Below are 26693 nucleotides of genomic sequence, written 5' to 3'. Positions count from 1 at the left end.
GTGTGCTAAACCTCGGCTCCCCACTGACTGACAAAGGTGGTGAACTACAGGTGGAGTCTCAACACCATGTAATGAAATAGCCTCATCATGAAATGTATGTAAATGCTGTGTCTTCAAATGGGGATGTGGCCAATAAATAATTTATTGTATATAAATTGTTGTTCTAAATATGTAATGAAATAGAAATTGTTGTTTAGCTGTTAGCTGTTAGTTATGCAGTATTTCAGGTGGCTGTCAACAGCTGTCGTCTGTAATCTCATCCTTGTGGGTGGTGAGCATTAGGTCCAGTTTTTCTTCATGTTCCTTTCAGAGGTAACCTGCCGGAAGCACACCACATTTGAGCACTTTCACCTGGCTTTCACACTTGCACTCCAAGAAGAGCTTGAAGATTTTAAAAAAGAGTAGTCAAATATGACTTGGCTCCAGCATCATCCTTGAAAATTCTTCCAGAAACGTCAGTTCTGCCTCTCCTCACACCTCTACCCACACTTCCTTCCTTCATTTCCCGCAGTGCAGACCTGTCAGGTTTTTTTTCCCCCCTCTTCTCTAAATGTTATCTCACTTTCCATTCTGATTTGTTTTTGAACTTTGCAATATCAATTGATATTGTACTTGCTTCCACAGTGAAGGGGATCATCTCAATGTAAAATAGCTCACTGTTGCTTCATCTTTATCAATTTGACCATATTGGAAAAAGGAAATCTCAGGGTGTTCTAGGTTTCACTATCATACACCACTACCCAAAGGTGTGCAGCCTGCTATTGGCAATATGTCATGGCACACTTCCAATACTGATGAATCTTTTAAAACCCAGTGTTTGATGTCAGGAGCTGTATTGGGCCAGGGGTTCTCATTGATCAGTGCTCTCCCTGTAATATCTCTCTGATCCCTTAACATATTCAACCAGAAGGCTTTGTGGAATTCATGCTTGTAAAACCTCCAGTGTGTCTACTGTTCGTATAAACCTACACGTAGCCCTAAAAGAGGCTGATAAGTAGCAAAGGCAGTTTTTAAGAGCTGAGGGATGTCACCTGAGTAGTGTATAAATGATTTCAAACCTATTTCCTTTCACAATCGTATTCAAAATCCTACTTCCTTATTCAGTTTTATCTAAGCGTTCATGGATTGGCGTACACAATAATCCCTTCACTTCAGGTAACATTTTCCTATTTTGAGTAAGAGGGTTTTGACTATTTGAACTGAATACTGTTTATGCAAAGACATGCTGGGGAATCCTTAGGCTTTGCATTCCATAAATTAATTAATGTTGGTATAATTCCCCTAGAGAAACTCAAATGTAGTTTGATTCAAGAACTTACTAACTCCTATGGCCCAGTTGACACCTCTGCCTTAAGCAAACCAATCATGACTTGATTTATCTAATTACAGAGACAGGCAACATCCAGCAAGACGACAGCTATTAGTAATGCAATTGTATGGTGAACGGCGCCCTCTATCGATGGAATCCCCGCTGGAATAATGACAACGAGCATTGCATGCTAAAGAACCTCTGCCTTCCTAGAGTAAGCATTATATTGGAAATAGCAATGAGTGACCTCTCTCCGTTTTGAGATGTTTGCATTTCAGAAGCCATTTGGTAAAATGGATCAACCTCCGAAAGTGACTTAAAGAACAATAATACATAAATACTTATCACTTTCATAGAAAAGTTGGATCCATGACTTGGTAGATATTATATACTATAGACTACAATCCAGATAAATAAACAGAAATCAACTTCTTCAGCAAAGGTTTTGGTCCACCTCACCCGACCGTGACGCCTTCGTGATAATCAGCATCACAGTTATCAGTCCCTCGCACTCTCCCTCCCCCTCCCCTCTGTCACTCTCTCTCTTTCTCTGTATCTCACTCTCTCTCTCCCTCTCTCTCTCTCTCTCTCTCTTTCGCGTGTTGAAAGATGGTTAAGTCGCAGAGTCCACTGTAGAGTGCAGAGCAGGACAAACATGTTCCTCTCCTCACTCATTGATGAAAAAGGCATAAATGTGCGTTGAAATTATTTTTTGCCAATTTTGGGTCAGAGTTCCCGAGGCTGGAAGGTCAAAATATTGCGAAGAACATTTGTGTGAAGGATTTTACAGAGGGAACCTCTTGGCTTCCGATTCTTAAAGCATTTACGGGGAAGACATGTACGACTAGTATTAACTGTATTTTCTTTTTTGCCCTACCTTTAAAGAGGTGTGCTTCTGGAAGTTCATATGTGTACAGGTAAGAGGGCATCTTGGTCTCGTTTACTTTGACGCTATGTTAATTCGTATTCATAGGCTCGTCAAAGAAAAGTTGCTTATGTTATAGCCTACTTGCTCTAATATAAAAGGGCACATTGTTCAGTGATTATGTAGTCTTGACTTTTAGGAAATATTTTGTAATAATTAAAATAGATGGAATTTTTAGAGTGGTTTTGCGTAACCTTAAGTCATGTGCTGCGTCTCGATTTCGCAAGCGAATTGACAGGGCTTTAACCTTACATTGTTATAGGCAACGTTTCAGTCGAGTTTGTCAAGTCAGAACGCTTTATCTGCCGTGTTATTGCAGGACCAGTGATTATTTATGAACAATAAATATTTGTTATTCATAAGCCATAAATAAAAAATAAATAAGGACATTAAAATGTGATAACATTGTGCACGCTGTGTAGGCTTTGTCCATGTCTGTTAGAATGCCCTAACTGAGACGCGCGCACAGTGCTCTTCTTCTCAACGTGGAGATATTGACCACACATTGGACTGAAGTCGGTCGTTTAAAGGAGTAAGTTAGTTGCTCATATTATAGACAATAAATGCGGTTTTAGGTGACATAGACTACTTTGACAAGTTGCTATTTTGTTATTTTGTGAGCAAGTTGGGCTTGGCAGGAAATAATGAAATTATACAGTTCATTCAACCCAATTATCCTGATTCTGATCATTTGTTTGACTTAAGCAGCTGCACCCCTTCCAGTAATGTCTGTCATTAACTTGCCTGCTGTGCGTACGACGTTATGTGGTCTATTAACACACACATTCACGCTCTTTTCAGGCCGGGTTGAAAATGAACGAAAAGCCAGAATCAAACTTCACGTTTTCCGATGGTGATAACTGGACCTTTCCCAATGGCTCACAGGACTACCTTACAGCAAGAAATAATATCACTTATGTCGGATATTACCTGCATCAGCAGGCTACCGCGGCTGTGTTCATCATCTCCTACCTGCTCATCTTCCTCGTGTGCATGGTTGGAAATGGAGTTGTTTGCTTCATAGTTCTGAGGAGTAAGAACATGCGCACTGTCACCAATCTCTTCATCCTCAACCTCGCCATCAGTGACCTCCTCGTTGGGATTTTCTGTATGCCAACCACACTGCTTGACAACATCATTACTGGTAAGGGGCAGTGGTGCCTTAACCTGTTAATTCAGAAGGGTATTTTTGACAATTTCCGCCTATATTGCACTGTCCCATTTAAAACTTGAATATCTATGGTTCTAAACATTGCATAATAACCATTCATGGCTTAAATTAAAGAAGACACTTGGCCCATCAAATGCAATCAGTTAAAGTGTTTTATTATGTCATTTTAGTTTACATTTCAGTGCAGCAAAACCAACATTTTTGTCAGAAAAAAACATAAAACGCCTAGTGTTTTTTTTATGTTTCAGTGTAGAACTGGGTTTTGAATGTCATAGGAAACTAACATTTACATTTCCTGATGCAACAACATCTTGACAGTGTGTGTAAAAAATTTGAAGCAGATAGACAAAAGTTTACAAGTGTTACACATCAGTTTCCATATGATACCTTTAGGCGTCTCCAAGTGTCTCATAACCTCTCCAACCTCACCAAATACAAAATCCAGTACCTGTCACTGTACATCAAGAATTCATACTTTTTTCTTGCCTTCTGTACTACAGCAAACCATTCTGAATTAATTTCAGTGTAATATATTGTAATTTATTGTGACAACACATATGATGGTCTATAGCCTCTCCAAAATATACCCAAAAACCTATCCAGATCCATATAAAAGTACATCATGTATGTTTTGTGGTTTTGTACTCAAAAGTACATCATGTATGTTTTGTGGTGGTGTGTGGTGGGGTGTGGAGGTGGTGTGTGGAGGTGTGGAGGTGGTGTAGGGGGGTGTGGAGGTGTGTAGTGGTGTGTGGAGGTGGTGTAGTGGTGTGTGGAGGTGGTGTAGTGGGGTGTGGAGGTGGTGTAGTGGTGTGTGGAGGCGTGTGGAGGTGGTGTAGTGGTGTGTGGAGGTGGTGTAGTGGTGTGTGGAGGTGTGTAGTGGTGTGTGGAGGTGGTGTAGTGGTGTGTGGAGGCGTGTGGAGGTGGTGTAGTGGTGTGTGGAGGTGTTGTAGTGGGGTGTGGAGGTGGTGTAGTGGTGTGTGGAGGTGTGTAGTGGGGTGTGGAGGGGGTGTAGTGGTGTGTGGAGGTGTGTAGTGGTGTGTGGTGGTGTGTGGAGGCGTGTGGAGGTGGTGTAGTGGGGTGTGGAGGTGGTGTAGTGGTGTGTGGAGGTGTGTAGTGGTGTGTGGAGGTGGTGTAGTGGGGTGTGGAGGCGTGTGGAGGTGTTGTAGTGGGGTGTGGAGGTGGTGTAGTGGTGTGTGGAGGCGTGTGGAGGTGGTGTAGTGGTGTGTGGAGGTGGTGTAGTGGTGTGTGGAGGTGTGTAGTGGTGTGTGGAGGTGGTGTAGTGGTGTGTGGTGGTGTGTGGAGGTGGTGTAGTGGTGTGTGGAGGTGTGTGGAGGTGGTGTAGTGGGGTGTGGAGGTGGTGTAGTGGGGTGTGGAGGTGGTGTAGTGGGGTGTGGAGGTGTGTGGTGGGGTGTGGAGGTGTGTGGTGGGGTGTGGAGGTGGTGTGGTGGGGTGTGGAGGTGTGTGGTGGGGTGTGGAGGTGGTGTAGTGGTGTGTGGAGGTGTGTGGAGGTGGTGTAGTGGTGTGTGGAGGTGGTGTAGTGGTGTGTGGAGGCGTGTGGAGGTGGTGTGGAGGCGTGTGGAGGTGGTGTAGTGGTGTGTGGAGGCGGTGTAGTGGTGTGTGGTGGTGGTGTGTGGAGGTGGTGTAGTGTGGAGGTGGTGTAGTGGGGTGTGGTGGTGGTGTAGTGGGGTGTGGTGGTGTAGTGGGGTGTGGGTGTGGAGGGATAAGATGAGTTCTGTTCTGATGAGATTAGATCTGTTCAGATGAGATGAAATGAGTGGGGAGCGGACAGATGCATCTCCTGCAGGGACATCTCTCTGGAAAAAATAAATCAATTGGCAAATGTTACACAAACAACTCAGCAATCCAGCAAAAAAAATAAAGACATTGTAAAATAACCAAACACAATATGCAACTAAAAACAAGAAAGATGCAGACATAGAGAGTACACAACAGGAGAAATATAACATGCCATACATACCAAAATGTATGCTAATAGTATTATGCGTGTGTGAACGAATACATGCAGATACATGTATAGTTTACATCAGTAGGACACAACACAGCAAAAATAGCATGTAGCTAACGTTAGCGAACTTGCTAGCAGGCTTGCTAATATGCCAGACAAATACATAGGCAAGCCAATAATTTGGAAACGTACAAAAATGCATACCAATAGTATTAAGCGTGTGTGAAACCATACATACAGATATGTATTTACATAGTTTACATTACGAGCACACAACACAGAAAAAATAGCATGTAGCTAACGTTAGCGAACTTGCTAGCAGGCTTGCTAATATGCCAGACAAATACATAGGCAAGCCAATATTGTGAGAACATACCAAAGTGCATACTAATAGTATTATGCGTGTCTGAAAACATAAATGCAGATATAGATACTTACATGTCATGTCTAGGACACAATCCAGCTGTTCCAATTGTGTCCATAGGCGAACTCCACGCGTCGTGTTGAATGCGCAAAGCTAGTGCTGGGAATGACTGCTCTGGCGCATGGAAAGCGCACCAGAGAACCTTCGGTTACGCGTGGACCAATCACATCGTAATATTATTCAAAGACAGGCAATGGGCATACCATTGTAAACATGAGAATGAGTACTATTGGATAGAATAGGTGTCAATCAGTTTATAGTAACTGGATTGGAGAAACAGGCATTTTGAATGCGGTCGTCTGTTACAGGAAGTGGTTGGTTTGTGGGCACTAGACATGAAAATGAACGTAGAACAAGGAATACAATGTACTGTGGCCAATAAAAACTACACAGTTTCGTAGAAGAGATATATGGCTTTGATTATTCAGGTATGTTTTAAAAAAAAATATATTTGTCATGGCCATGAGGAGCTCGAGAAGATTGAGATCATATGATATGGGAAATGGAGGCATGTTTTGTGCTGTGATGTGAGTACATAAATAAACCACAATAATATCCTCAGTTAAACTATTCAGTGTCATCATTTAGTTGTTTGGATAGATAACGATTTTTTCATGGCAGAAAATAAGACATTTTGGCAAAGATAGCATGTTTAAATGGACGATTAGTTTGAGGAGGCGTCAGGGGGTGGGGCACAGCAGGGGGCACACCACGTTTTTCTTTTGGTCGTTTTCTAATGACCTGCTGAACACAGGCATTTGATATTACGTGTGCTTCTGGCAGTATTAGTGCTTTTCAGATACAAGTCTTTTTATGGTAAAATGTTTTTTATTTTTGTGGCTACATGCACGTAATTAAGATGTTATCAGCCCGGTCGCGGCCGCGCGACCGCTAGGGGGCGTATCTGAACTAACAAGTTAAAACGTTAAGCACCCGGCTTCAGGCTACATTTGAGCATGTGGCCAATTGTTCAGTGTTTATCGATGGTGTGTGACATTGATTTATGCCTACCTTTAATCAACATTGACTGGCATAGTAGAACGGAATAGAGGTGTTTTATTCGCTGTTTTACCAGATTACAGAAAGACATAATTACAAATCACTGTGTAGAACAGAATAGTACGTTTTATGCAAAACTGAGCATTACGAAATGGAAGACATCGGATTTCACCAGCCTGTATACATCTCCCACTGGCCATGTTAAGCCTGGTGCATACTTCTGTGATGTCGACTGTGAATAATTCATGATGATGAGAAAGACTATGAGGATGGGATAAACACCTACCACATCATGGCGCTCAAGGTTCAATGGAAGTGTTCACTGACTAAGGATGTGTGGTAACATACACACCAACACCTTCCCTCTCTCAGTCACTGTGTGGCACCATAAGCAACCAGGCTGCAACTGCCTAGGCAGTGATTAACAGGAGGGCATGTCCTTGTTCAAAAAAATAAAAATAGAGACAGTGTAAAACACACACTAAATAAATAAATAATAATTTACACCAAAATCAACTAAACCTTTCAGATACCATTTAGTCTCATTCCACATATTGTTGAAGGTTACTTTACACAAAATTATGTTAAAAGCCACACTTAAATGTGTACTCCTCTTTTACCATACTGTTGAATTAGCCTCAGTTGTTATCAAGACCATGTTAGTCAAGACCAAGATGAGTCCCACACTAACCAAGTCAAGGACAAGACCAAGACAAGTAATAGCCAAGACCAAGATGAGATCAACAGTTTTAACAGTCAGTGGACCAAGACAAGACCAAGAGTCTCAAGTAATAAACAAAACACACAAAATGATTACAAATAATTAACTAACCCTAGTTAATAAGCACAAAAATGGTAGCAAAAGGTATAGTTTTAGTATAGTTAGTCTTGTGTCCATCCAAGACATCAAACTGGAAGAATGACAGCCAATTTAGCTGATATCCCTGCTGCCCTGTTGATTCACTGTCAACTGTTGACAACAGTGCATAGAAGAGGCAGAAGAGTGTGGGGAATTCTATTTTGCCAAATTATCATAAAAGCGATTTTTTTTTTAAATGGAGACCATTTAAATTAGGTTGTTCTTTATATAGTCTGCCATAGGCCTGTTTGTCTCAACAAAATGCCTATGGTTGAAACCAACACAATCATTTCCCAAGGCCAAGAAGAGACCAAGACCTTTGACTCACCTAGACCCATCCCGAGAATCAGATCTAGGGTGAACGGATACAAATAGACGAAAGGTGGGAAGAGTACTTGTGTGGGACATGTTACCAATGCTGACAGGTAACCTCAAACGTTTGATATAATATCATTCTAACTGAATAAGAAACATTTGTTTTCTGCCTTTCGGGTCTGAAACACCTATACTTTGTCCTCTAGTCGATTCCACAGCGCACCAGTTAGGCTATAAAAGATAACAGGTTGCAGCTGTTGCTACATGAAAGATATGATGAGGACAATGCTGTTTGTCATCTCAAAGGCACACTAATTTTGCAACGTAACATGACTTTATTGATAGACATCCAACACGCATTGGCTGTTACAGGCCTATCAAAGGCAACTCTCCCTAAGCAAAGCATGTGGCTATGATGTCACTTTGTAACTTTAATCTCATCTGCAAAGTCTGTGTAAAATAAAATGTGACGTAGGAGAGGAGTTCACTCGGCCCTCATCTGCACAGTTTGATTGACAGCTGCTTGATGGCCACTGATTCACTGCTCTTCTCTCAGCCATTGGATGAAAGCAAGGCTTTTAGAAAAGCTTGTCTATGTTGCACTTGTATGAGCCAGGTCGCTGCTTTTGAAGTAGTGCTATGAAATAGAGCAGATACCAACTAACAGCATAAACAGCTCATGTGTCGGGCGGACAAATGGATGGTATGATGAACTACAGAGGCCTCTTGACCGCCCTCACTGCTCTCTTCTCAGCCATTGGATGAAAGCCAGACTTTTAGAAAAGCTTGGCTATATTGCACTTGTATGAGCCAGGATGCTGCTTTTGAAATAGCACTATTAAATAGAGTAGAAACTATGCCGCATCAGCATAAGCGGCCAATATGTTTTTAGTTCTGAAAATTAAAAACCAAATGACCAGTGAAAATGCAGTACATTATCACAGCATGTGGGACAAAGGGTCAAAATACCGTGCAGTACTACGCAAAGCAAGACACCTGGTCTCCCTAATCACATCACATTTTCACACTCAGTTTTAGCTTAGGCATGCGGGTGCTCAGTGATACTAGAGGGTGTCATTCTGGAACAAAATGATAAAACACTGAGATTTTGACAGTCCAATTCTCACTGAGAAATGTTTCCATCAGGAACTGAGTCTCGGTCAGATCCATCACGTCTTAGGGAACCGTGTCCTCAGGGCAGTCTCCGGCTTGACGTTAATTCACCTCACAGAAAAAAGCTGAATCAGTCATTTAGTGGACAGGGGGAGATTAACTAATCATGAACCTCTCTTAAGACTTGCCACAAATGTTGCATGTTTTTGTTCTTCTGCATTTTCAAGTTACAGCTTACACATGTAACATTTTAGGGTCAAAGTGCACTATTCTTTGAATTCTCCCATTCGCACAAAGAAAATTTGACCTGCTTATAATATTTTCTTCCTGATACATATGACATACTCCATCTGGTGACTATGATATCCTCTACTGGAACATGAAAACAAATTTTCACCGGCACTACAAAAGAGTCCAAAGCCGTTTGTCATAGTCAGAGTAGGGCTACCTAAAATTAGTGGTGTATTTTCAGAAGAAACGAGGTCTGCAAACCAAAAATGTGAACATTTTTCAACCTATGACAGACACTGCTATTTGGATTGGGTAACATGGTGTGAGTTGTGCATTTTGTTCATGAACTACACATAGGGTGACCAAATGCAAACAGACCAAATGTGGGATGAGTAGAACGTTTGGTGTGGGACAATGTGGGACATGTAACCAACGCTGAGAGGTAACCTAAAACTTTGGTGTAATATCTATCTAACTTAATTAGAAACATTTTGACTTTTGGCTCGTAAACACCTATACTTTGTCCTCTAGTCGATTCCACAGCACACCAACTAGGCCATAAAAGATACAGGCTACAGCTTTTACCAGATGAAAGACATGATGAGCTATGGTGTGGCCTGAAGGACACCTTGTCACCCTAACAACAAAGATAAAACTTCCCTTAACTGTATGGCATATTCACAAAGCTGAATGCAATGAGATGTCATATGTCTCTACACACACTGTAAAAGTCGGTCTCGTAAAGTTGACTTTCTATCCCGCCCCCCCCCCCCCCCCCCCCCGCCCCCTCAATGGCAAGGAGGGCCTACCAATTCCAATATAGGACAATATAATTCTATGTACAGTACATGAACGAAATGTACAGTATAATTCGGCCTTGGTCTTGTTGTGTTCAAAGAAAAATAATTCTTGTGCTGCTGAGAGTCATTCTATTTATTGTGCATGCACCTCTCTTTTCTCCTATTGATTTATTCTAGGCGCACACGCAGGGGCGGCCCTAGCATATTTGGCGCTCTAGGCGAGCTTCACTCCTGGCGCACCCCCCCCCCCCCTCACACGTTTTTTCCCCACGAAAACGGAATTGCAACTTTCAAACGCTATTTTGCCCTGTAAGACTGCATTTCTTTCACATAAACACAACAATGATCGCGACGATGAACAAACATTAATTCAAGAACAAATCACTGAGAAAATGTCACGCCTGTGCTGGACTACGCTCCGGCCACGCCCCCTGTTCAACTGTCTATGGACACACACACCTCCACGTCATCTTCCCACTCGCCTGCAAATAATGTTTTCTTAGTCTTCTAAAAGTGAATCTAAAATGATATAACAAAAGTATGTATTATTATCATTTGTTAAATGTATCTATTATGTTTCGACTGAATGACAATAACAAGGAACATCACAAGTCACTGGCTAGCTAGCGTTAGCTAACTAGCAAGATTACATACAATCCATTCGCTAAAGTTGACAATACAACACTTGGATTTTTACCAGTATTCCTCACTTGTTGACAATTTGCCGTGTTTGGCTTCCTTAATGGGTGTGCTATGCAACGAGTAAGATATGTGTAGTGTTGTTGCACTGGCTATTGGCTTTATATGTGCGCCCCTATTTTAATCATGTCTTTTTTTGTATAATGTAGAATAAATGGACATATCATTTTTTTTATATACCCGCCTCTGTAAAATCCTTAAAGAACTATTTGACAGGGAGTAGGAAAACGTTCAATGATAAGGTACATCTTTTCTTCTTTGGGGGCAATTCACGCATTCGTGAACGTTTTCTTATCTGGAATTCATTCTAGGCTAGAACAAGATTTAAGGATTGACCTTACTCCTTGGCACGTTTCTCTTCTTCTTCCTTTCTTTTCTTCTTAAATTGCGCCCCGGATGGCTTTTGCCTCTTCATTATTTTGTTCTTCAAAGTTTCTTGAACACACACACACTCTAACCAAACGCCTCACTGTGCTAGCATGTTCTGATGACACCAAGGACGTACGTACCCCTTCCGTTTTTTTGGCTCATTTTACCCTAATGTTAGATTTTTTTTTTATGGCAAAATATTGGTTGGAGATATAGAAGGGGGCGCAAAAAAACTCTGTCCAGCAAAAAAAAAACACAATTCTGTTTTTTTTTTTTTTTTGCTGGGCGCAGTTTTTTGCGCCCCCCTCTGAGTGGCGCCTATACCGCCTGTAGGAAAAACCGCCCCTGCGCACACGTCTTTATGTATGCCACACATTTCAATTATCGTAAGAGCTCTGCATTTCCGTTGGCCACGTGATTGGTAATGTTCTCCTAGCAGGAAGAGGAAATGATTATGCTATTATATGACTAATGTTGAAGGGAAATGGTATACTTATCCTATTTAGCATACTATGGTCACATGTACTAGTTCTTAAAAATGATCTTTTACAGTAATGCATTGTGACATGAGGGAATGGAGAAGAACATTTTGTTCTGTCAATTATTCTGTCACTTAACATTTCTCTTGTTTTGTTGTTTTCAGGGTGGCCATTTGGAAGCCTGGTGTGCAAAATGAGTGGCATGGTCCAAGGCATATCTGTATCAGCCTCTGTGTTCACCCTGGTGGCCATTGCGGTGGACAGGTAACGTCACAAACTCCTTAATTTTGTGAACTTGTTTAGTTTCTTCATGAGGAGTACTCAATAAAGATGTCTGTCTGTAAGGTCTGTGTTCTGTCCGTGTCTAATTTCTGTGTTTGTCTCCCTTGTGTGGTCACATGTTTGTTCCCATGTCTAGTCCTCGTGCTTCCTTGTTCCCGCCATGTGCTTTCCCTATGTTTGTTTGTCTATGCCATGTGCTCTCTTGTTGTTGTCAGTGTCTCCACCCCTCACCTGTTCCCAATATCCCGGGTTGTGTGTATCATTGGTTTCACCTGTGTCCTGTTAATTCCCCTTGTTTAGTCCACCTGTGTCTTTGTCTGCCCCGCCTTGATTGTTCTCACCTGTCCCTCGTTATCTGTTGCCTGTGTGTATATATAGTCCTTGTTTTCTTGTTCCTCGTTGTGTCTTCGTAAATTGTTGTTTCAGGGTATGTTCCTTGTTTTTCCACTGCTCCTCGTGTGTTCCTAGCGTTTAGCGCTTCCGCCTTGTTAAAGTGATTACTCGTGCTTCTGACCTCTGCCTGCCCTACAACTATTCTCCTGCCTATTCCCTGTTTGGATTTGTTTGCCTACTTTTGGACTTCCTACCTGTGTACCGAACCCTGCTAGTAAACGTTTATTCTTCTTCACTCTACTATATGAATTCTGAGTCGTGCAATTGAGTCCTGCACAACACCCACCAGTCGTAACACTGTCTGTGGAAAGAGAGACAAGGGGCTTTGTGGAAGGAAATGCTAAGTGTTACCACAAGGTATTACATGATAATGTCCAGGCTGTTACCAAACCCACTATGCTCCTTCAGTGTAGTCAAGCATATCTGGTTTGATCCACAGGATGTGTGTGTGGGGTGCTGAAGGTGTTTCCATGATGCTATTATTTATATTGAGCATGCCAACAGAAACACTGTGCTTAGATAATGTTTACATGCTGTATTGGCAGGGATGCACTTAGGGACCCAGTATGTAAGTGTCCAGTAGGATACACAGAAGCGGCAGATGAACAAGAGTATGGTGCAGGGTGAGACCAGCTATCGTGTAAGGCAAAGCAGGCCCTTGTTTCATCAGAGACTTATACTGAACCTGTACATCAGTTCATCAGTACTCAGTTCAGTCAGAGGTCCAGCTGTTCTTTTGAGTGCGTGTTTTAAACGAGTTGCCGTCTGCTCTTTTACTAGATGTCTGGATTTAGCATTTGGCAGAATGAGCACTGATGCATATGACGGAAGCGCAGTGCGCTCCCTACGGCCACAATATCTCATTTAGCGTTTGCCTATTGCTGTGTTATATGCCAGCAGTCACGGCGATACTCCCTGGAAGGCCAGTAAGTCATCTGCTGGCTGAGTACAAATACCGGCTGTGGCGGTCTGATAATCATGGTGGTAAATGACACTGTATTTGTGTCTGGCAGGCAGCCCTTGGCATTATCTGTGATATCGTTCATTTTCCATCCATCACACTCACCCTCCACCTCAGCACTGGTAAACATCCGATCTGAACGTGCATGGGAAGCGATGACTGTAAGGCATTAGGATTTTGCTGACTGTAATGCCATAGGCCCCCGTGGCCAGATTGTGCATTTAATGCGGTCATTGAGGGGATTATGTGCAGAGCAGATCTCTCTCTCTCTCTCTCTCTCTTTCTCTCTCTCTCTCTCTCTCTCTCTCTCTCTCTCTCTCTCTCCCCTCTCCCCCCCCCCCCCCACACACACACTTCCTTTGGTTTGGCTAGTGGCCGTAGTGGAATTGGCTCCCTGCCACTTGCACAATGTTTTCTGCCTGTCAAATCCGCCGGGCTCGGCGTGACCGCTCGGCCAAGCTCAGCGCGGCGGCTTGGCAGCACGGCTCCTGGGTTTCCCTCGTGTCTCCGTGCCGACAGCTGGGCCCTCGAGTGCCGCGACGTCACAGTTACATCATTAGAGCTCAAGCTGTGCACGCATGAAAAAAAAACAGTGCTCGTCATCCTCTATCTTTCTCCTCCTCTTTTTTTTGTCTTTCTCTTACTCTTTCCCTTTGTCTTTCTTTCTCTCTCTCTCTGTGTAGCATACTTTTCATACGTGTGTGTGTGTGCATGGTACAGCGTGGTCATACTTTTTATTTCTCTGTGTGTGTGGGGGTTGGGTGAGGAGTGTGAATGAGCTGACATCTGTCCAGCCGACAGTACACACAGTACATTACAGTTATCAAGTCAAGACTTTTTTTACCCGAGGTCACAATTACATGTTCATCCCCATTCCTTCACAGATAACGCAATAATTCCCTTGTGCAGTGTTTACACAATAGTGTACAGTATTAGAGGCAGTTGTCTGTTCATGTTATGGTATACTCGGGCCGTTAGTTTCACTTCCTAGTTCCTAGGGTGTTATTTCACCCAACACCACCTCATCATTAGTCCCTCTGGCATTTTACCAGCCAGGCATTAGATCTAGTTCTAGAATTAGATCTACGTAGAATTCTTTGCTAAACACAAGCAACTAAAAGGGTACAATGGTAGCTCAGCCTATATATTTATGACAAGGGATAGCTCACAAAAATCCCACACAGACCCATTTTGGCTTAACCTAGGCTGGGCCATCAGTGCCTTTTTCCCATATAGTAAACCACTATTGTATGAGTATTGGCATACATGAGGCAAGCGTATAGAGATCCCACTTTGGCCGTCTACAGGTTAGGCCAAGATAGACCGTGAGCATGTTTTGATGGGATCCCCAGGGGCCCCATGGTATATCAAAACAAAGATAACGTCTCGGTTACTTACGTTACCTCGGTTCCTTACGTAACCTCGGTTCCTTAAGCAGGAACCAGATATAACAGAATGGTACATGACGTTAGTCATGGACCCAAATCGAAGCATTTATCCATTCACGCCTGAAAGGCCGCGATTCGTCTGCGCTTTCTCCTGGGCCTGCCCCCTCAGGAGTCTATAAATTCATCCGCGCAGCACGCATTCATCCTTGGAAGAAAAACTGAGCAAGAATATCAACCAAGGTAACACTGTACACGCCAACTTTGTTATATTTGGTTCCTGCTTAAGGAACCGAGGTTACGTAAGTAACCGAGACGTTCCTTATCGCAGTTCACTGCGATATAACAGAATGGGACCCTATACATTCCCACGTGATAATACAGTGGCAGCCAATCACACACACCAACTTTATTCAAGCCCTTGCCCTCCTAGAGGTTCAAACGGCAGCTGGCGGTGAACATTTTACAGGGCATCCTTTAACATAGGCGGCAGAGATCAGTGATCCCACGCCTGTAGGAAACAACCCTGGAATGGTTCATTTGCAACGTAACACGTAGACACTAATGAACACATACATCATTACATCGTTCTCAGGCCAGGGGATTCAGAGATCGCCTGTCTGCAGAACTCCTTGTAAGAAACTAGGTTATACCTAGCCGACAAGGATCAGTGATCCCTCGCCTGTAGGAAACAACCCTCGAATGGTTCATTCGCAACGTAACACGTAGACACTAATGAACACATCCATCATTATATCGTTCTCAGGCCAGGGGATTCAGAGATCGCCTGCCTGTAGAACACCATGTAAACTAAGTTCAGCCACATCTAACATATAGAATCTAATGAAAGTGTGGCGAGAACTCCAGCTTGCAGCTTTGCAAATATCTTCCACTGAGACACCCTTTAGTAAGGCCCAGGAAGACGAGACCCCCCGCGTAGAGTGCGCATGCAACTTCTCCGGGGGATCTAAAGACAAGTTCTTATAAGACAACACGATAGCCTCTACTATCCAACGGGAGAGGCTCGGTTTTGATAGAGGTCTGCCTTTTGCACGTGCACCAAAGCACACAAATAGCTGATCTGACTGTCTGAAAGCTCCAGTGCGCTCCACATAACAGCGGAGAGCGCGCACTGGACAGAGCTTATTCAAACGTTCCTCCTCTGCTGACGCAAAAGGAGGAGGCGAGAAAACTGCTAATTCAATCACCTGATTGCGGAATGGGGTTGCCACCACTTTAGGTGTGTAAGCAGCATTAGGTCGCATAACCACTCTGTCACCAGCGATCAAGAACTGAAGGCACGATGGGCTGACTGACAGGGCTTGCATGTCACCAACGCGCTTTGCTGACGTTAACGCCAGTAGCAGCGCGGTCTTTAAAGAGACAAACTTTATGTCCACCGTCTCCAGGGGCTCGAATGGAGGCCCTGTGAGAGCATGTAACACAACCAGCAGATCCCAAGAGGGTATGAGGTGCCTCTCTGGCACCCTGAGCCGTCTCACCCCTGCCATAAAGCGTGACACTAGCGGGTGACTGCCAGGAGAACTGCCATTAATGCCTGTGTGGCAGGCTGAAATGGCTGCCAGGTACACCTTGAGAGTGGAAGCCGCCTTCCCCTCATCAAACAACTGCTGTAGGAATTCTAGTATAACGCCCAGCGCGCAGTTAATGGGGTCATGCTGACGCGCAGCGCACCACCATTCAAAACTGCGCCACTTCAGCGCATACAGAGCCCGTGTCGACACCGCTCGGGCACTCTGTATCGTAGCCACCACCGCGTCCGATAAGCCTGACGCTATGAGCCTGCACCTTTCAGGTGCCAGGCCCTGAGACGCCAAGGCTCCGGATGGGGGTGCCACACTGTCCTGTGCGCCTGCGTCAGGAGGTCTCTCCGTAGAGGCAGCTCCCAGGGCTGTTGCACTGACATATTGAATAGATCCGCTGCCCACGGCTGATTGGGCCCGTGGGGGGCTATCAATAACAATTCCCTGCCCTTGTCCGCTACCCTGCACAGCACCTGCTGGAGGAGCGGGATCGGGGGAAAAACATATAGGCGTAGGTCTGGCCACTGGTGGCCCAGCGCGTCTACGCCCAGTGGGGGGTTATCGCCCCCTAGCGAGAACCAGAGCGGGCAGCAGGTGTTCTGCCTGTTCGCAAACTGGTCCACCTGCGCCCTGAAGATAACAGGTCCGCACCGTAGTTGAGGTGACCTGGAATATGAACTGCCCTGAGGGAAAGGACGTGAATCGCTGCCCACAGGAGCAGGCGGTTCGCCCAATGCTGCAGTGACTGGGAGCGCACTCCGTCTTGACGGTTTATTTATACGCCAAGGCCGCAGTGTTGTCCGTCCTCACTCACACATGCTGACCACTCAGTCTGGGCAGAAAGTGTCGTAGAGCCAGGACTACTGTCCGCAGTTCTAACACATTTATATGAGACGCGGCCTCTGTCGCAGACCAGAGACCGTTCACACCTCTCCCCTCGCAGACCGCTCCCCACCCCTTGTTGGAGGCGTCTGTGGTTACTACTACGCGACGCGCCACTATGCCCATAGCGCCTGACGCAGCGAGAAACCAGAGGGCTCTCCAGATTGTCAGGGTCCTCCTCTATCTGGAGGACACCGTTAACCTGCGGTGCCTGTCTGTGACTGCGTTGAGCCTCAGAGACAGGTACCATATCTGGAACGGCATCCCCAGCGGGAGCGCGATAGCGGCCGACGCCATCATTCCCAACAGGCGTTGGCAGCACAGCGACGAGACTGACTGTCCCAGTCGGAACCGGCGCCCACATGTTTTGATGGCATTTATTCGTTCTCGAGACAGCCTGACCTCCATGGAGGTGAAGTCTAGAATCATGCCTAGGAAATGCATAGTTTGGCTTGGGCAAAGAACGCTTTTTTCCTTGTTTATCACAAAGCCCAGTCGATGCAGGTGTGCCACCACTAGATGGCAGTCTTGCACCGCTGTTGCTCTTGAATGAGAGCTACGAACCAATCGCCCAAATAATGGAATAAACGCAACTGTGTTGTCGTAATGGGGCGATGGCTGCATCCACGCCCTTTATGAAAACCCTCGGTGCCAAGCCAGGCCGAATGGGAGTGCGTGGAACTGGTATGCTATTCCTCCGAACGCAAACCTCAGAAATCTCTGATCTCTGGGGTTGTTCGGGGCATGGAAGTAAGCATCTTTTAAGTCTATCGTGATGAACCAATCGTTTGGTCTTATGAACTGCACTAGTTGGCGTGGGGTCAGCATTCTGAACCTTAGCGGCATGAGCGCTTTGTTCAATACACGTAGATATAATATTGGCCGATAGCTCCCGTCCTTTTTGGGGACCGGGACGTAACGGCTGTAGAAGCCTGAAGCTTATTGCTTATTGCTTCTTATTTGGAGCAGGGAGTCTGTTTCATTTGTAGGAAACGAGACTGTCCCCGCTGCACCTGATTGAGCCACCCCTCCGAATGTCGGAGAGGGGCTTGTTTTGGGTAGCCGTGGCGACGCAGAGCCTGCGTGCCGCGCTCTCCCCGCAACATGCCATGCTGATCTGTCAGCTGAATAATTGGTCGGGAGTGAAACCCGCTCATTGCCAATTTGCCCATGTCTAGGTCTGTGCCCGCTCTTTCTAGGGAGGGGGTCAAGATCTGAGGGCACACCATCACATTTGTTTGAAAAATTAGGGTGTATGGATGCAGAGGTGGATATGTTGAGGGGAAATTTACACAAGCATGACTTATGACTGCGCCTATAGGGGCAGTGTTTGTGACATGTGAGGGTTGTGCTTGTGGAGACTGATACATTGTGCTCGACATGAGGTTGCATGTGAGCGGTGGGCAGTCTTTATGGTGGTGGGGAGTCCACTCCCCCTCCCTTCAATGGCAGGCGATCAGGTTCGCTGGGACCTGATCAGCCCTCTCCCACGGCGGACAACAAGCCGGTGTGGGGCTGGGAGTAAACCCGCTCATGGCCCACCTGCTGATGTCCAGATCCGCTTGGGGAGGGGGGGTCAAGATCTGGGGGCCCACGTCACATTGCTTGTAAACATGTGGGCATATGGGTGCCGTGGTGGATGCATTGAGGGGGGATTTACACACGCATGACTTACTGCAGCGCCTACAGGGGCAGTGCTTGTGACATGTGAATGCTGTGCTTGTGAGGACTGACACCCCGTGCTTGACATGCAGGTTGCATGTGAGCAGCGGATAGTCTCTCTCGGTGTGGGGGCTGGCACTGGGGTGCCGCCGACCTCACACACGTCCCTCTCGCTGTTGTCCAGCAGGCTCTCCATCTCCAGCCCGAATCCACCCCTGGAATGGGCTGATTGGGAAGCGGTGAGGGTGCTCCACTGCCTCGTGGTGTGTTGTCACCAGGATGGAGGGTGAAGTACTGGGATGGTGGAGCGGGGGAGGGCTGCAGCAGAAAGCGGCTACCGGACCCCCGCTACCTGTTGCCGACGGTGTGCACTGCTCAGCTGGGAGAGTCTCTCCAATCTGAGCAGGCGTCGGCTGTCCCGCATCCCTGCGGTCCCAGCATGGGAGGCACTTAGCCTGCCGAGGCACTGGAACGAGAGAAAAGTTGTACAGCGAGTTCGAAAACCCAGTAGGCTAGCAGCTAACAAGCTAGATAGCTAACTCAACCTTCTTAAGTCTGGGAAGTCTTAACTCGCGGAACTCACGCTAGTGACGGGAGTACAGACCGAGTTCGTTTACTTCCCCAACGGTGATAACCGTCGGGCAACAAGCTAGTTCACAGGGTAGTCCGTGGACTAGCCCGCTATCAAGCTAACAAGCTAGGCAGCTAGCTCGAATTTTTAAGTCTATAAGCCTTAATTCGCGGCACTAAGCCAGCGAAGGTAATAAGACATAGTTCGCTTACCTTCCCAACGGTGACGGCAGCTAGGCAGCAACCCAGTTCGCAGGGTAGGCAGTGGGCTAGCCAGCTAACGAGCTAACTTGGTAACTCTCGTCAGACGGGAAGAGGCTAGCGGGTGCGGCAGCGGCTACCCAGCGGCTGCCTGACACCACGCTGCCCGGCGCCCAACTTGGTGGCCCTCGCTAGCGTCATGCTAGCGCAGATGTCGTCCTGGCGTGCCCGCAGTCGGGGCAAGCCTGCCTGGACGTATTCTGAAATGAGAAAGAAAGTTAATTTCACGAGCACACTATCACACAACTGAATGTTGGGTAGCAAAAAGCTAGCAGGCTAGTGAGAAACTGAGCCAGCTAACCAGCTAGGATAGCGACTCTACTTTCTTAATAGTAGGTCGAATCTTGTAGCGCTCTGAGCTAGTGAGGGTAAAAAACCCGATTAGTTCACCAACTCGTAATGAGCAATAGGCACAGGGGCGGTTTTTCCTACAGGCGGTATAGGCGGTCGCCTAGGGCGCCACTCAGAGGGGGGCGCAAAAAACTGCGCCCAGCAAAAAAAAAAAAAAAAAAACAGAATTGTGTTTTTTTTTTGCTGGACAGAGTTTTTTTGCGCCCCCTTCTATATCTCCAACCAATATTTTGCCATAAAAAAAAAATCTAACATTAGGGTAAAATGAGCCAAAAAAACGGAAGGGGTACGTACGTCCTTGGTGTCATCAGAACATGCTAGCACAGTGAGGCGTTTGGTTAGAGTGTGTGTGTGTTCAAGAAACTTTGAAGAACAAAATAATGAAGAGGCAAAAGCCATCCGGGGCGCAATTTAAGAAGAAAAGAAAGGAAGAAGAAGAGAAACGTGCCAAGGAGTAAGGTCAATCCTTAAATCTTGTTCTAGCCTAGAATGAATTCCAGATAAGAAAACGTTCACGAATGCGTGAATTGCCCCCAAAGAAGAAAAGATGTACCTTATCATTGAACGTTTTCCTACTCCCTGTCAAATAGTTCTTTAAGGATTTTACAGAGGCGGGTATATAAAAAAAATGATATGTCCATTTATTCTACATTATACAAAAAAAGACATGATTAAAATAGGGGCGCACATATAAAGCCAATAGCCAGTGCAACAACACTACACATATCTTACTCGTTGCATAGCACACCCATTAAGGAAGCCAAACACGGCAAATTGTCAACAAGTGAGGAATACTGGTAAAAATCCAAGTGTTGTATTGTCAACTTTAGCGAATGGATTGTATGTAATCTTGCTAGTTAGCTAACGCTAGCTAGCCAGTGACTTGTGACGTTCCTTGTTATTGTCATTCAGTCGAAACATAATAGATACATTTAACAAATGATAATAATACATACTTTTGTTATATAATTTTAGATTCACTTTTAGAAGACTAAGAAAACATTATTTGCAGGCGAGTGGGAAGATGACGTGGAGGTGTGTGTGTCCATAGACAGTTGAACAGGGGGCGTGGCCGGAGCGTAGTCCAGCACAGGCGTGACATTTTCTCAGTGATTTGTTCTTGAATTAATGTTTGTTCATCGTCGCGATCATTGTTGTGTTTATGTGAAAGAAATGCAGTCTTACAGGGCAAAATAGCGTTTGAAAGTTGCAATTCCGTTTTCGTGGGGAAAAAACGTGTGAGGGGGGGCGCCAGGAGTGAAGCTCGCCTAGAGCGCCAAATATGCTAGGGCCGCCCCTGAATAGGCACACAAAGCTGGGGCTTTTCTGCAAAGTTTTTCAAAGAGGATGAATTCGTGCTGCGCGGATGAATTTATAGACTCCTGAGGGGGCGGGCCCAGGAGTAAGCGCAGACGAATCGCAGCCTTTCAGGCGTGAATGGATAAATGCTTCGATTTGGGTCCGTGACTAACGTCATGTACCATTCTGTTATATCGCAGTGAACTGCGATAAGGAATGGGTTCAACACAGCTGCAAACATAGTCGTGTTTTGTGTCAGTTCAGTGTACGTATATGTGTGTGTGTGTGTGTGTGTGTGTGTGTGTGTGTGTGTGTTTGTTTGAGTGGTACATTCAAGCTGGTCAGAAGTGGGAAGCTCTTTCCGGCCAAATGTAAACAAAGTAATGGTGCCATTAATCACAGAGAACATTTTCCTTTCATGTATTTGCTATCACCCTTTTCTGTATCTTCTGTATGTTCTTCCCACACAGTAAAAGGTTTGTGTTTACCTTACCTTACCTTACAAAGCTGAGCCATCAGTTTGGCATGTCTGTTTCCATGTTGTGAAGGATCAAATTAGTTAAATGATCCCTGAAATCTGGGTTTAATGGATTTGCCAGGTGGTTGACAAATTTCCAACTTGGAGCTCTGACTTCAAGTGGAGTTACAGAACGACTGTTGGGATTACTGTTGAACAAAACAAAACATATTATCTGAGTTTTCTGAAGTGTGGCATTAGCGGGATTAGCAGCATCTGTGTAAGACAGCTGCACAGAACAGTCAATCATTAAGACACCACATTTCGCATTTATCCTTCATTTTTTATCTCCTTGACAGATGTCTGGATAAATATGTGTAGTTCAGTATTTCTGTAAGCAATATAGAAGGAACCTGTCCAAAGGAACCTGTGGACTACAAGCCCAGCCCAAAGGGCTCCTCTGTTGACATCCTACTAACAGCCTCAGGCAGGGCTCGTGGGATGGTCTCAGAGGTCCCCGTTTGGGGGCCCACACTAGTTATTAATTCATTGCTGAGAAAACTGGACACATAACAATGGAATACCAATTAGTATTAGTGAGTAGCAAGAGCACATGGAAATTATATTAAAACCCAACGCAGTACACTGGAGAGTTCCAGCCATGTTTGGGGTCTGTGGTCCCAGCCCTCTGTGTCACTGCGGACCCCCTGTGAGATGGCTGCCTGCCTGGGTAATTGCAGGGGCCATGTCTAATCACCATAATCTGTCCATACCTGCTTCCATGTTCAGCATCATGTTACCACATGCCAGCCAACCAGGCAGAAAGGTCACGGTCAATGACTCATGAGCGTGAAATATACTCTATTTTTGAAGGAAAAAGAAAGTACGCAAATGGGATTTTTTCCCCCATGTACACTCTGTCCATGAGCCCTAGTTTCATTTCGGCTGGCAACACGCAGACCAAAAGCTGAATTAGTAATTTGGCAAAATCATTCTGCCAATTTCATCACATGAGCTAGATGGTGCGAACATGGGTGGGCCATCGCAATGCCGGGGTGTTGCATGCGTAAATTAATTCCTTCAAAGCAACACCTGTTTTCTGAAACTTCTCAATTATTTCATGTCGGGCAGACCTCCAACGCAATAACCCTTGTCTCCTCTGGAGTAAACCGCTTCGTTTGTAGAACTATTACTGAGCTCCGTGTGAACGTTAATAAGGTATGGTCTAATCATTGTGATCGGCTGATAAAGAATTACTTCATTGTCACATCCACTAATTACTCAACCCATTTATGCTTGATTGCACCTTGCTTTGTGTCAATGGCATTAGCAAAATACAGGTATCCCCGCCTATTCTCACTGCGCGGTTGCTTATGCACAAAGCCCTTTGGCGGTGCTTGCAGCGCTTTCTAATTAGGGCCCAATGTCTTAAAAATTAAATATATTGCTCTTTTGTCTTGTATTGAAATTGTATATTTATTTGTATAGATTTATATATATGTCTAGAATTCATGAAAGCCTCTGTATGAATTTTCTCTTTAGGTGGGCATCTGTCTCACTACTCCAGAGCAAGGAGTAGCGACAGAGTGCACCATTTAATTAAATCGTATTTGACATTGTCACATTTCCCATGTTGTTCTGTGTGCAACAGTTACAGACCTATAAGCCAGCCAGCCGCTGTTAACTTACGCCCTAGGTGCTGAATTCAATTATATAAAATGTAATCAAGGTTGTTGAATCATTTACAAGTCATGCTCCATGAAATATTTTGTTATATCATTAAATGAAAACAGTGAAGTGCTGGCATCCAACAAATCAGTTTTAAATGAATGCCTGATGATCAAGGGCAGGTGAAGCTCTTATTTTCTCAGAATTATTTTTATGCTTGGCTGTGATAAACATGAGGCATTGTCATTTAAATGAATTTAGGGTTTGCCTGCTATTGTGAACAATGAACAGGTGACTCTTGATGCAGACATAAATGCAGAGAGAGACAGACTACTTCATTACACTTCCGTTGATCTTCCACAGGTTTAGATGCATTGTTTACCCCTTCAAGCAGAAGCTGACGATATCTACAGCCACCATCATCATCGTCATTATCTGGGTCTTGGCCATATCCATTATGTGCCCATCAGGCATCATGCTACAGGTAACCAAAGAGCAGACCATCCGAATATACCTTGGGGACGGCAACCGGACCAACCCATTCTACTGGTGCCGCGAAAACTGGCCCAACCAGGAGATGAGGAAGATCTACACCACAGTTCTCTTTGCCAACATCTACCTCGCACCCTTATCCCTCATAGTGATCATGTACGCCCGGATCGGCATCACCCTCTTCAAGACGTCCGTGCCGACCGGTGACAAGCCCGGGGCCGGGCACGACAACCGTCACACGGTGTCCAAGAAGAAACAGAGGGTCATCAAGATGCTCCTGGTCGTGGCCCTTCTGTTTATCCTCTCCTGGCTGCCACTGTGGACGCTCATGATGCTGACCGACTACGCCAGCCTGTCTGAGTACCAGTATAGGGTCATCAATATCTACATCTACCCGTTCGCCCACTGGCTTGCGTTCTTCAACAGCAGCGTGAACCCCATCATCTACGGGTTCTTCAACGAGAACTTCCGCCGTGGCTTCCAGGCTGTGTTCAAGTTCCACCTGTTTGCGGGCGGCGGAGGTGGTGGTGGTGGTGGTGGGCAGCAACGCAGGACGTACTCGCACCGTTTCCAAGGCAACTCGGTGCTGCCGGCCAACCCGCTGCCTTCCACCGAGCCCATCTCCCTCAACAGCCTGGAGAACAACAGCTCGCGGCGGGGAAACCAGGTCAACGAGCAGGACTTGATCATGGAGGACCTGGAGAAGGCCTCGCAGAGCAGCGACAAGGATGGGGCCTCCCTCTGAGATGGCAGAAAACAGAAAAGGCCGGGCATTCTCAGCGCAAACACATCGCAGCTATGGGTATAAAATGGGTGTGTGTCTGTGTGTGTGTGTGTGTGTGTGTGTGTGTGTGTGTGTGTGTGTGTGTGTGTGTGTGTGTGTGTGTGTGTGTGTGTGTGTGTGTGAGAGCGCACGTGTGTATGTAGTGGTTATACAGTATATTCATATATTTGGTATTGTTATTAACTTATTAGTCCAAAGAATGTCAGAAGAAAAAAGGGAGTTCTGGAGAAACTACTTCACTACTGATTTGATGTGTGGATTTAAAAAGGAAGGGTGTTCTTTGTTGTGGAATATTTTGTATCTTGTCCATCTGAAATGTCGACAGAATTGAAGGAGAACAAAGAGTTGTTAACAGTCATGGTACTACCTCCTATTAGAAGCTAGTGGAATCATGGGAGAGTTCTATTTTTTGCCCAGCAAATGACCCACATTATATTAGATCCCAACAGTATTAGTCATCCTCATGTGAAGTACATGAGCCCAGCAGGAGCGAAATGGAAAGCAATGTGCAATTAGTCTCTACTTTAGCAAAACAATATTCCTAGAGTATAAATAATTTGAAGGTGGTATCAGTTAATAATCTCCAATTCTTTGTAGCTAAGTGCATCGGATAGGATTCTCTCTCTCTCTCTCTTTCTGCCTCTTTGTTGTTGTCTTAATGTCAGTATGGGGTGTCGTCATTTAATATTGAAAACAGGGTACAGTCGTCTTGTGCTTTTTAAAAAGAAATAAATAAAAAAAATGTTTATATATTTTCCATGTGGACTATTGAAGTGCAAAGTAAAAGGTCTTAAATGCCCATGTATGGGCAGTTAGGTAAAATACAAAATAAAAGTTTATTTCTATATAAAGATGTCACTTTCTGAAGTGCAATTCATGTATGTTTAATATTCTGCTCAGTCATCCTGTTTCAAAGGACTTGGATGCATGTGAAATGTGGTGATTGGTGACTTTTCATGGCTTGACGTCTTGCTGTTAAGCTCTGATCTCAAGCTCCATTCACCTTGGCTGAATCATACATCCGGCTGGAGTTCGAAGCTGCAACAGACAAATCTATTCCAGATTTTTCTTTTTTTTTCTCTGCAAAGTCCTTCTCGCCTTAAGCTGCAAATCACAGTGGGGCTCAGGAAGTGTCTCTGCGTTTGCATTCTGTACACCGGTCACTTTAAAAGATGTCACATTGGTCGCAGTTTAAATGATTTTGAGCACAATGGAAGAGTCACCTAGAAACCCTCTGGCCAGAAAGAATGTAGCCATACACTCGTGTGTGTATAAGACGGTATGGTGAACTGTTTTGATTGCCCCTGTATTATTTATTGCTTTTGGGGGGCCTTCACACTGGTAGCTTGACTCAGATTCTTGATTTGCATAGTTTTGTGTTTGTTTGTCCCTGTATGTTTGTGTTACATAAATTACTTTATTGCGGTGCTCCAGTGAATTCTGGCACTCCACCGCTGAAGAGCACACGCTTGGATGCCGTGCACTCCTTCTGAGTCAGCCCCCCCCCCTGCATTGGTCTGCATTGATTAAAATGACAATACAGATAATTAAATATACCATTTTGTCTCACATAGTACCCCATGTGGTTCAGTTCATTTGAAACTTGATCATGCTGTTGTGTCAGTGATGTGGTTGTCATCTGTGCCTCAGTTTGATTATTTGTCATTTGTCAAAAAGATTGCAGGATGGCCTTGATTTATTCCTGCACAGTTTTCCCTGGAGGAGAGTCCACATGGGACGGATAAGGTAATCAGCAGGTAGTTACTGTTTCAAAGATTGCCTCTTAGAATGTGGCTGAGCTCCCTTGGCTAAGTTAATATTTGAAGTGCTGCTTCCAATCTCTGCCTTTCATACGGAGCCTTCGATGCCTGTCATAAGCACAGAGACATCCTGCTGCATTCGCTTGTCCTAATCAGGCCATTAAAATGATCAGCGCTTACTGTTGCAGGGTTGGCAGGGGTCCCACAGATGTTTCCATATTGTCTCTGCTGTTTCCCGCCTCGTGTTCAGCAATGGAGGAACTGACTTGGGGGGGTGACT

At 45.1% G+C, this 26693-nt stretch overlaps 1 protein-coding gene across 4 annotated transcripts; it reads left to right on the top strand.

Moving 5' to 3' along the window:
- Positions 1 to 1570: 1570 nt before the first annotated feature.
- Positions 1571 to 24754, top strand: npffr2a (neuropeptide FF receptor 2a). Of its 4 annotated transcripts, XM_031570621.2 has the most exons (5): positions 1571 to 2226; positions 2657 to 2766; positions 3036 to 3378; positions 11827 to 11926; positions 23741 to 24754. In XM_031570621.2, exons 3-5 carry the CDS (start codon positions 3048 to 3050, stop codon positions 24612 to 24614), a joined length of 1305 nt encoding a protein of 434 aa, XP_031426481.1. In that variant the 5' UTR covers positions 1571 to 2226; positions 2657 to 2766; positions 3036 to 3047; the 3' UTR covers positions 24615 to 24754. The 4 variants fall into 4 exon arrangements, with proteins under 4 accessions (XP_031426481.1, XP_031426482.1, XP_012684015.1 ...); XM_031570622.2 differs by lacking the exon at positions 2657 to 2766; XM_012828561.2 differs by lacking the exon at positions 1571 to 2226 and having other exon boundaries at positions 2238 to 2766.
- Positions 24755 to 26693: the final 1939 nt, after the last annotated feature.

The sequence above is a fragment of the Clupea harengus genome, chromosome 7 (assembly GCF_900700415.2).
Source record: "Clupea harengus chromosome 7, Ch_v2.0.2, whole genome shotgun sequence".
Taxonomy (NCBI): domain Eukaryota; kingdom Metazoa; phylum Chordata; class Actinopteri; order Clupeiformes; family Clupeidae; genus Clupea; species Clupea harengus.
Note: the sequence above shows the minus strand (reverse complement) of the source record. Positions and strands in the feature narration are given on the sequence as shown.

What these genes read in the sequence shown, in the direction of transcription:
- npffr2a (XM_031570622.2), top strand. Translation starts at nt 3,048, where the DNA reads ATGAACGAAAAGCCAGAATCAAACTTCACGTTTTCCGATGGTGATAAC. An exon ending in GCTTGACAACATCATTACTG is followed by an intron (nt 3,379 to 11,826) that starts GTAAGGGGCAGT and finishes TGTTGTTTTCAG; the next exon opens with GGTGGCCATTTGGAAGCCTG. An exon ending in GTGGCCATTGCGGTGGACAG is followed by an intron (nt 11,927 to 23,740) that starts GTAACGTCACAA and finishes GATCTTCCACAG; the next exon opens with GTTTAGATGCATTGTTTACC.